An 11,956-nucleotide genomic window follows, 5' to 3' on the forward strand; every position below is an offset into this window, starting at 1 on the left:
TGTATACCCTATTTTTTCAAAGTTCCGTTATTGAATATTATAGGTGTGTAAACTCAACAAAATATTCAAAAAGAATATTGGTCCAGTAGACCATAATAGCATTGGGAAAAATAAATGTATCTTAAGATAAAAAAATTTATTTTTCTTTTTGCTGAGCAATATACTTTGCATAAAAGTACCACATCTTTTTTTGTCCATTCCTTAGTTGGTGGGTATTTGGGGTGTTTCCAAGATTTACTTATGATAAATTGTGCTGCTATAAGCAGGAGTAAATATATATCTATGTGCCATGACATTTTCAATTCTTCTGGAAAAATACCCAGAAGAGGAATAAGTGGGTCACATGAGACCTCTAATTCTACTTTTTGAGGAGTTTCCACACTGATTTCCACAGTGACTGTACAGTTTACAGTCCCATCAACAGTGGAGAAGTGTTCTTTTTTTCCTCATCGGCATTTGTTATTGTTTGACATCTTTTTTTTTTTTTCGGAACCGGGGATTGAACTCAGGTCCTTGCGCTTGCCAGGGAAGTACTTATTCTACTGAGCCATCTCCCCAGCCCCCCTTGTTTGACATCTTGGTGACAGACATTTTTCTTTTTCCCCTGATTCTGTCAGTATTCACTGTCTTACATTCTAATTGAACAATATAAATCCAATTTGCTATTACCTAACTCACACCTATACTTCGGCTTATTATGTTTTTCTGTCAACAGTGTTGTATTACTTTTGAACGAATGAATTACAATTTATCTTAAATTTAGTATCTTGAAACAACACAGATTTATTTTCCAGTTTCATACATTAAAATTCTGACATGGCTTTTGCTGGGGCATACACAGGGTGGGCTGTCATGCCTATGTTTATTTTGAGAAGTAAAATACTGGATCCATTTGTTTGCCTTCTCCACTTTCAAAAGTCACTCCATTTCTTGGCTGATGGACCCCTTACTCCTTCTTCAAAGCTGTAATAATTCATTACAGCTCTTTGGGTTTTCTTCTGTAATCACATCTCCCTCTGACCACTGCTTGGAAATCTGCATTTGGGCTATGATCAGAGCAGGATTTATTACTTCACTGAGAGACCATTTACAAGGTTGAAATATAAGGGACAGAATAATAGGTGGTTGATAATGCTTCAGCTAATGCTCAGAGCCTAGCTGTGATCGTTGGATGGAACACCTGCATGTGGTTTTGCCATGGAGGTGGGCCTTCCTATCAGTGTGGACAATGGGCTCCAAAAGCAGCAGTGAGTGAGATAAAAACAGAGATGAAATATATTGGGGAGAGGAGGAGGAGGAGGAAGAGCAGGAGGAGGAGCAGACAGAGAGCGAGAGTGAGAGCGAGAGACTGAGAGAGTAAAAAATATATCACCTTTTATAACCCTGTCTCAGAAGACAAACAGGGTCATTTCTACAACCTTCAGTTCACTGAGGCAGTTAGAAAGCTTTAGCTAAAGAGGGAGATGAAATAGATTCTATTTCTGGATGTGGAACAGTAAGATTTTTGATTGTATATGTTTATTGAGTAAAAAAATAAAGTCTCTTCTATTGTACACATGCATATCATAAAGATAGGTGACTAAGTAGATTGAAAGAAGTAGTATTGCCAAGACTTGACCTTTTTAGGAACAAAATGCATGGGTTACCCGATCTCGGATCTGTTTAGTCTTCACACTGTAGACGATAGGATTCATCACAGGAGGAACTAGAAGATACACAAAGCCCATGACCACCTGGACCAAATGAGGTGCCTGCTTCCCAAAGCGATGGATGACTGATAAGCCAATCATGGGAGTGTAAAAGAGAAGCACAGCACAGATGTGGGAAACACAAGTATTAAGAGCTTTCACTCTCTCAGACCTGGAGGCGATGGATAACACTGTGCGCAGGATCAGCGCATAGGAGAGGAGGATAAGCAGTGAGTCCACACCCACTGTGGAAATGATGACAAACATGCCGTAGATGCTGTTGGCCTTGATGTCTGCACAGGCCAATTTCATCACTTCTTGGTGGAGACAGTAGGAGTGTGATAGCACTGGGGAGCCACAGTAGGGAAACCTTTTGAGCATAAAAGGCAGTGGGAAAATGAGTGCTACACTTCGGCCCAGAGATGCGAGACCGATTCTGCCGATGACAGCATTGGTGAGAATGGAAGCATAATGTAAGGGGCGACAAATGGCCACAAAACGATCAAAGGCCATAGACAGTAACACAGAGGACTCCAGGAAAGACAAGCAGTGAATGAAAAAGAGCTGGGCAAAACAGGCATCATGACCAATGTCTCGTGCCCCAAGCCAAAAAATACTCAACACTGTAGGGAGGGTACAAAGAGACAGACCCATGTCAGTCAGAGCTAGCATGGACAGGAAGAGGTACATAGGCTCATGGAGCGAGGGCTCCGTTTTGATGATGAAAAGGACTGTGACATTTCCCAGGATGGAAACCAGGTACATGAAGCACAGTGGGATGGAGATCCAGATGTGCATGTGCTCAAGCCCAGGAACCCCACTCAGCAGGAAGGAAGAAGATGTGCTGCTGTTGCCCAGGGATCCAAGTGTCATTGTACGCAGAGATAAGGGATGCATGCGACCACCGCCCCCCCCCCCCACAAGCTTGAGATGAGCTGTGGAGATGCTGTTGATTGCACCTAGCAATTGAAAGAAAAAGAGTTAAAAATCAAATATACCTGTACTGTACCACTTCTCCAGGAGGCTGCTCAGCTCTTGTCCTGGCTTCCTCTCAACATCTTTATGAGGTATAAGTTTCAGAATTTCTGTAAGAAACAAAGAAATTTTAAAGTGATTTTCTACAATTGTGCAACTTGTATAAACTAAATTTTTGAACTAGATATTCTACCTAAGGGATTTTTTTTATTCTCTAGCCTCTGCAACAACCAGGCCCCCTAACTCTGCTGTCTATCATTTTGAGTCCATGTCTTAGCATTTTGCCCAACTGAGTCTTGAGATCTTGAACTCAGGGAATTGTCCTGCCTCTTCCTCCTGGGTAGTTGGGACTACAGGGCTCTGCCACCTTTAGTAGGTTCAGTGGGAAGCACCTAGAAGAGGACCACAGGACAAAGGGATGCTCAGGTTCTCGGCCTTGGCGCTGTGGGTGAGCAGTGCATCTTATCACTGAAGGCCATCACTGCTGTTGGGATCTGTCTTCCACAGCAACTTATCTTCTGAATTCAGTAACTGCTCCATTTGCTCCTTAGGAGAAGAAAAGAGAACACATTCACTACTCAAGTTGGCCATAATAGCTTTGTCTCCCCCTGTGAAAGGACCTCCATTGAACATTCCTCCCTCTCCTCCTTTATTCTTGGCTCCTTTAATGTTTCAACTGTTCTGTCATCTTGTCTTTAGTTCTCTTACCTTACCTTCATTTTTTTATCTTTGACATTTTTCTTTACTTTTTATTTTCTGTCCTGTTAATTTCACCAGCTCCACACAACCTTTACTCTTAGATACCCATCAGTGCTTTACTTGGCCCTTTCTCTGCTGTTCTAACCCAGAAGCCTGGCCTTCTCCAGCTAGCTCATAAGCACTGCTTTTCTCGCTTTAAATCCAGAGAGAAATAGAGGTTGTGGGATGGCTTTCTGGGAAGCTATCCTTATCACTGGAATAAGAATCAAAGCCATAATTCTCCATTCAGGCAATAATGCACATTCCCCAGAAGCCTGGGAATCCAACCTATGGATCTAGGTGGCAGGAAAGTCTGAGGCACCACAAGCATAATCACATCCTCAGTCTTAGGGCTGAATCCATAAAACCAAAAGATCTAGCCAGGCCCTCCAGTAGTACAGGAGATTAAAGGTTCACAATGGACAACCTAACATACCTCTCAGGCCTCCTAATTTCCAGAGGGATGGTCTCCCACTCCACTAGTCACAAACCCAGTGATCTGAGAACCCACAGAGAATGGGGGTTTTGATTTGTTTACCTCCATAAAACCAGTGCTTAGAATGTGCTCAACAATCTTTCCTGACATGAATTACTTAAGTGTTACTTAGTTGACTATAATTAACACATATTTTATCTTCCTGCTATTCTCTTACAATGCTACATTATAAATGAGGAGGTTAAGGACAAAATTTGCATTTCTAGGATCAGTGAGGTAACTATACAGCATGGCATTTGAAATAAGAACATTTTTTCTCAGAGTCTGGGCTTGATTTAGCTGTCACACTATCCTATCACTGAAGGGTAATTATTTAGGGTCAAACTACAAAAGTTAACATAAAATTAAAGACTTAATAAGCCTATAAATAAAAATTCTGAACTAGGTTAATATTGTAAATACACTGGGGAGGGGGATGTGGTTCCGTGATACAGCACTTGCCTTGCATGGGAGAGACCTTGGATTCAACCCACAACACCACAAAATACAAATTATCCAATCAAAACAACAACAAAAAATTATAATCTCTCTCTCTCTCTCTCTCTCTCTCTCTCTCTCTCTCTCTCTCTCTCTCCCTCTCTCTCTCTGTATTCTTCTTTCTCACTGTAAGTGCCAGTCACATTAATAGTGATACTAACTCACTGTCCAGCTGAAGTTCAGTTGGCCTTTCGCTGTGTTCCTCAGCTTCTGCGGTTGCCATGGCCTGTGATCACCACCTTCATCATAATGCATTCAAGAGAGCTTGATATGATTACCTGTTCGGAGACATTAATAATAGAACCCATCAAACCAAAGCAGACAATGTTTTAGGCATTAAACTTAAGTAAGGTGCTAGAGAATGAAAACCTTGCAACTTATTGTTATTACCTTAATTTGCGAATATGGAAAAAAAAATTTAGAGACTTTGCTCATATGCCTGAAGTCAAAGAACAAATCATTGGCTGAGAAGGAATTTAAACTTAAATTTTTGGAGCTTCAAAGGACATAGGAAAAATAAGGAAAAAAGGTTAACAAATATGGGCACATGTTTAAGACAGCCTGAAGTGGGTGGGAGTTATATGACAAAGGATAGAGAGATACAGCAACTGTCCTTTGTTCCCAACTTTTGTTTGTGACAAGCTGAAGAGAGACTCTCCATTTGGACACTGAGTTTCTTACAATAGGGAAAGGCAGAAGAGGAATCAGAGAAGAAATGGTATTTAAAAGTTGTGATAGTGGATTAAGAATGAAAAGAAAAGCCAGAGTAAGGAAGCCAGGCAATATGTGCTTGAGAATGATCACCTTTAGCCTGTTGCCTGAAGAGATTCTAGTAAGACTGCTTCCTAAATCCTTCTTACTAAAGATCTTTAGAGAATCTAGTAAAAAGTTGGGAGAGTATTTTTTTATTCATGATTATTACTAATGCAATTAACCAGGATGGAAGGGCAAATGGTAGATTTAGTGCATGGTCTTCCTGCCCAGTTGAGATTTTTTTTTCCCCAAAAGAATTTGTGCAAATTAAATGACTTCTGATTCTATTATTCATATTCTGTGGTCACTCAATGAAATATTTTTATGTTACATAAAAGTTTTTCTTCCAGAATATTAGATTGCTTCATATCTTACTATCTCTTTTCTCCTTCAAAGTAACTGCCAATTCTACTAACCTCATGGTTGAGGGTAAGGGGTAGCGGTCGAACCCTTAGTAACTGAGGTCATTTCATTTATACATCTTGGCTTTTCCTGTCCGGCTCCTTGTCTCCCTGGATCCCACTGACCACAGAGAAGACCACTCTTTGGGCAGGCAAACAAGGAGGCAAATGGATGTGAGAGAGCTGTTGCCTGTGTTCTGAGCTCCTGCTGAGACTTGGGGCCCCATGAAGTCAGCAAGATCTGACTCCAGCACTGTTCACCTTCAGTAGGCCTCCTGTGCAATCTCCTACTGATTAAGAAAGGCCATCCTCTCTCCTTACCCTCTGAAGCTCAGGCTGAATCTTCTGATATCTCTTCTTGGCTCTGTACAACTTAGCACAAAACACCCAATTACTGAACTGACTCATACCAAGACTAAGCACAGACAGAAGAAGGAAGCCTGAAACCAGAGGCCAGGTGAGATGTAAAGGGCGGATGTTTAAATCTCTGACTTTTATGCAGTTGTCTGATTCACCCCTGAGATCCATTCTCAGATCTGTAATCAATTCCCTACTAGTACTGGACCCCTGGGCCTCATCCCCTCCGGCTCCAGGGATAAGGGACAAAGAGAAAAGCAGTCTTCTGGGATGCCTGGATGGCGATCCTCGAGTACTACATACTTATGAATACTGCTGAAGGATGCAGAGACACTTCTGAAGAAACTCCACAACCTCAGGATAGCAGAGTGTTTTATGTTTTATGTGTAATATAGCTCAATGATAATTTATGGACATTGATTATGATGGTGTGTTAGTGGCAGTTAACCAAATGTAATGTTTATAAAGTGCTTTTTAGTAAGGTACTGTTAAGGTTTAGATCTAAAATGGTTCCCCAAACTGCATGTATTTGGAGCATGATTGGATTATAGGGGAAACACTGACTTGTTGACACTCAGTGTCTGGGCAGGAAACATGTATCACTGTGGGCATGGCCTGGAAGGCCATGTTTGGTGGAGGAAGACCCAGAATTCTATTTAATTTGTCATAGTTTTGATTAGAGCACAAGAAAGAACATAGATATTGACTTTATTATTGGAAAGTAAATGCACGGTTAAAACTGCAGGGTTAAATGGTAGCTCTCATACATCTGTAAGGGGAAAACAGGACATGGGGTACAGAATCAACTTTTCCCTTCTGGCTCCTTCTCTTCCTTCTTCTCCTTCTTCTCCTTCTCCTTCTCCCTCTCTTTCTCCTTCTCTTCCTTCTCTTCCTTTTCCTTCTCTTTCTCCTCCTTATGCTCCTCCTTTCTGTCTCTGTCTCTGTCTCTGTTTCTCTCTGTGTCTCTGTCTCTGTCCCTGTCCCTGTCTCTCTGTCTCTGTCTCTGTCTGTCTGTCTGTCTGTCTGTCTGTCTGTCTGTCTGTCTCTCCCTCTCTCTCTCTCCCCATCCCTCTTCCTCACCCTCTTCCTCTCTGTCTCTGTCTCTGTCTCTGTCTCTGTCTCTCTCTCTCTCTCTCTCTCTCTCTCTCTCTGCTGCCATGCCCTCTGCCATAAGACCAGCTTACTATGGACTGAAATAGAAGCCAAAATAAAGCTTTCCTCCTTTAAGTTGTGAATATCATTGTTTTGTCCCAACAAGAAGGAAAGTAACTTGGGCTGGGGAGATAGCTCAGTGGAATAAGTGATCACCTGGTGAGCCCAAGGAGTTTGGTCCCTGGTAGCACCAGAAAAAGAAAAAGGAAAATAACTCATGCAGATAGGGAGAGAGAGAGAGAGAGAGAGAGAGAGAGAGAGAGAGAGAGAGAGAGAGAGAGATACTGTCTGATCTCACATGTGAGAACTAAAACAGTTGATGTACAAAGTGACACTAGATGGGATGGACAAAGGAAGTATGCTCAATAGGCATAATTAGCTATAATTAGATGGAGGAAATTTCTGGTGCTCTAAAATTACTAACTCAAATCTGAAAAAGCAGAATTGAAGGCATAGCCCAGTGCTACAGCATCTATTTAGTATTCTGGCGGCTGTGGCATCAACCTCCATACCACCCTGCCAGCCCCCAAACCACAGAGTAAAGTCCCTAAAAGGATCTTTATATGTTGACACAGGGATATGAAAAGTTACTTTCCATTTTTGGACTCTAGGAAATATGAGAGAGAAGACTTTTAGAGAAAGGAGCGGGGGTCCATTTTTATTGCCAAGGTAATTAGTATCTAGCCTACTGGTTCTCTCTAGGAAGCATAACTGCGAGGTGTGATAGGAACATGCACAATTGCCTTTAGTCCCCCCTCAAAATCCTTACCCTTGTTTCAAACATACTTATCCCATCTTTCCTGGTACTTTCTGAGTTGCATGGTGAACCCAAGGCCAGTCTGAACTGCATAGTGGGACCCTATCTCAGAAAAACAAAAACAAAACAAAAAGATGGATCATATATTTCAATCACACCTTTCATGTTCTTACATGGACTTCTCTCTGTACATGTGCACCTTTGGCTTCTCTTCAATGGTGCCCACACTTTCTTCTTCTAAAGATGCCAGTTGCATTGGGGTATAACTATGAATGTCCATTTTGTATCTGTGTATTCAAAGTGATTGGGATAGATATATAGTTGCATTCTCTTAATGAATAGAATGATTTTTTTCTAATGGTGTTTGTAAGTAGGATCACAAGTCTGCATCTTGTACAGCAATTAACCACTAAGAAGAATATATGCAGTGTATTATTTGTTGAAACTGTACTTTCGATTTGATTTGAAACTGTCTCATTGCTATATGTTTATCAATAAAACTTTGAAAAGAAAAAAAAAAAGATGCCAGTTGCATTGGATCTGGGCTCCAACCCAGTCATGACACTCAAAAGTAATTATCTCTTCAAATACAGTTACAACCTATGATCTTGTGAGACAGGATTTCAACTCATGGTTCTTGTTTACCCAGAATCTTGCTATGCATTTATTCATCTATTTAACAAATATTTCATAGCAAAAAAATGTCTTGCATGCAATGAAAAGAACACATTTAATCAACACTCCACTGAAACAGTATTTATTTACAGTCTTTAAGATCAATTTATCAGAAAAGTAAACTAGTATTTTGGCTGGATTTGAATTTATATGCTTGGTGGAAGAAGACACAGAATTCTATTTAAATTTTTAGCAGTTTTGATTAGAGCACAAGAAAGAGAATAAGTATTGAGTTCATTATTGGGAAGTAAGTCGAAGGGTTAAAACTGCAGGGTAAACCATAGCTCTCATAAATCTATAAGGGGAAAATGGGACAGGAGGTAAGGAAATAAGAATTCACAAAGCTTAAACAGCATAATGTCAAACATTTCAGGTTTTAAAGTCAGACAGACATGCGTTTGATTCTGAGCTCCAAATTATTAGATATGTGATACTAGTTAGAATAATTTATCTCATTGAGCTATCTAAAAATTTTATATGAGAATTAAGAAGAGATTACATCTTTTTTAGTAAGAAGGTGGCACTAAATAAAAAATACTTGGAGAAAATGGAAACTTTAACAAAATGCTTGATAGTCAATTTTTACTAGAAAAGAAGCCATATCCATTTTAAATGCATACATCAGCATCTTTTGATTAATACTCAGGTCAAAACTGACACTAAGCTACAAAGTCAGAGCCATTTAAAACCTGGTTGGGTGAGGGAGATAGCTCAGCAGCATAAATGCTTGCCTGGCAAGCCTGAGGACCTGAGTTTAATCTCCAGTACTGCATGCCATGCTGTCCCCCAAACTGGGTGTCTTGGTATACACATGTAATCCTAAAGCTGGGGAGGCTAAGACAGGAAGATAATTAGGTGTCCAAACTGCATAGCAAGACCCTACATTAAAACAGACAAACAAACAACACAAAAAACCTGTTAACCACAGTTCATGTGACAGTAGTTTGACAAAAGACCTTGTCACTGAAGTAATCGCTGGTGAGCTGTGAGATAATCAGGCAGCCCAGCAAAATAGGTGTGGAGATCCACTCCACTCTGCCAGGGATAGCAGGTTCATCACAGCTGATGACCTGAAGAAACTCCTGCATAGGAAGTTACCAGGTACTGAAACCCTTCAAGGTATAAGGTATAATGTGTCAGATAGAAGTGGAATACCATGTGGTGCATGCTACTGCCCCAGACTATGCTTTGAGACCTGGTTTCTTCTCTACTTTTGCATTTGCGATATTGCCATGGAGTAGTGCAAGCAAGTCCGAGGGGGCAAACATGGGCTTTCAAAAAAAATTAAGACAGCATCTGTCACTCTGACACCCACAAGATGGTTCAGTTCAATCAGTTACATTTGGTGCTGAATTTTATAACTGGTAGCCTTCCCAATACCGGACTGATCACCAGCCTAGAAGAGGAAACTGTTCCCCCATTCAGAGAACTGATGAAAGATGCCAAAGTCTCTTAATATGACAGTGGCTTCAGCGTGCACTTTGTCTTCTTATAGCAACCCAATGTCAATGTAATTGTGTGTGTGTGTGTGTGTGTGTGTGTGTGTGTGTAAGCTCTGGTAAGCTTTAGTAATGAAAATTTTTGCATAGTTTTTTTTTTTTGGCTTAGTTAACTTCAGAACACAATACTTTTATCCCTGTAATCATGATAGGACCTCTTCTTCCCTATTATACTAAAGGATGAACCTATAGACATAATATATAGATAGAACAATCGTTACTTCATAAGGTCTCTCCTTATTCAGTGAGATCTGGGGAAGACACAACAATGGTTCATACTTCATAGCTCCCAGTGAACCAGCCAAATCACTAGACTTGAATAAAATTCTAATCAGGGGTTAGAACAGAAATATTTCATTAATGAACCTAGCCGTGAAGTGCTTCCTGTTGTACAGTGCTCCTAGGCCTGCAAAAACGCAGTAGTCTCTCATTGTGAATGCTAGTGAAAACATTTTCTTTCCTTAGATTGTTTTATGTCTTTGGATTGAGTGTAAGGCTGAGAAAATGTCTTGGTAAAAGTAATACAATCAGTGCCATCACTAACTTTTCTGTGGTCTAGAAAATATTAAAATTTGATTCCACTCTGAGGATGCGGCTTGTAGTGAAATCTCATGGTTTTGCTCCATGCTCTGAACTCTATAACCAACCAATTTTAATGTCTGTGTGTTCTCTAACAGGTTTAAACATGACTTATTGTTTAATTCTATTTCCAGTATCATGGTGTACATAAATATAATAGGATAGCTCTTTATCTTGCATGAATATAAATATAATATTTTAAAGGTAAAAATAAAATAAATTAGTATTTACCTTCGTGATGGCAATAATCAACCACTTAACTCTAGAAATGAGAAGAAAATTTCCAGTGAGAATTCCTAAACACCACAAGAACCGTGCAAGAGGAGAACAGGTGTCCAGTGCCGGCCCTCAGACCCCTGTGCACCAGAATGTGCTTGGTTAGGGGAGGGTTCTATCTATTTCTACACAGGTAACAAATGCTACCGGACCATGAATGCAGTTAATAGCTATATCAGAGCAGAACATGTTTACGGTTTCTTTTTCTGTGTGTAGATGCAGAGATAGATCAGAGTGTCCATCCTGTAATAAATGAACAGATTTGGAGGACAGGAAGGGACAGAGTACTTGTCAGGTTCTAACCAAACAGAGCCTTGCAGGTGAGACTCTGGAAACAATGAAGAGTGGAGAATATCTCAAAGGGTGACTAAGTGACTTCCCATTGAAGTACAAAGGCATAATGGGAAGAACTGAAGACAGTAAGAAGGAGGAAATGTGGAAAATGAAGGGATGAGTGAAACGGGCATGTGCAGTAATCCCATGGAAATCAAGGTTTACTGAAAACAAGCATTAATGTTCAGTTAATTGTCCAATCTTGCATAACTATATCTGTTAATTTGAATGACAGATTTGATGATAAATATGTGTGCTACAACAACCATTGTTGATTTGCTTTCTTGTTCTGAAAATCTGTACCATCTACATTTTTGTATGTTATTCTGTTTCTGTCTTTGTTTTTGCTATTTGTTCGTGTTTTTATTCTTTAAAATAAAATAAAATTTAAAAGATAATCTTATGGAGATTGAAGCAGAAGTCAGGCAGGATGCTAGGAAGGGTAGGATTCCATTAGAATGTATATTTACATGAATTTGCATATTTGAAATATGTGATTAAGTATGTAAATGTATGAATATGTTTGTATGTATTCATATCCATATGTGCCTATGTAAAATTATGCAAAATAGTTTTGTAGTTTTCTTTCTTGATGCCTTCCTTACTGGGAAAGTCACATATATGAAACCGATGCTGTTTTATTTTAGTCATCATTCTTATACTTTTTCTAGTTTTATTTGCTTCTTCCTCATGGGGAAATTTTACATCTCTGTGTCTCTCTTAGACTGGCTTCTTTCTGGTATCTGGAGTTAGACCACAGTAACGAGAAAAGGAAGAAATCACGGAACCAAAACTTTCTC

General features: G+C 39.9%; 1 protein-coding gene across 1 annotated transcript; it reads right to left on the reverse strand.

Moving 5' to 3' along the window:
* Nucleotides 1-1,622: 1,622 nt before the first annotated feature.
* On the reverse strand, nt 1,623-2,573 carry LOC101568498 (olfactory receptor 51G2). Its single transcript, XM_004641984.1, has one exon. It carries the CDS (start codon nt 2,559-2,561, stop codon nt 1,623-1,625), a length of 939 nt encoding a protein of 312 aa, XP_004642041.1. The 5' UTR covers nt 2,562-2,573.
* Between the last annotated feature and the right edge of the window lie 9,383 nt (nt 2,574-11,956).

This window comes from Octodon degus, unplaced genomic scaffold, assembly GCF_000260255.1.
Source record: "Octodon degus isolate 3935 unplaced genomic scaffold, OctDeg1.0 scaffold00146, whole genome shotgun sequence".
Classification (NCBI taxonomy): domain Eukaryota; kingdom Metazoa; phylum Chordata; class Mammalia; order Rodentia; family Octodontidae; genus Octodon; species Octodon degus.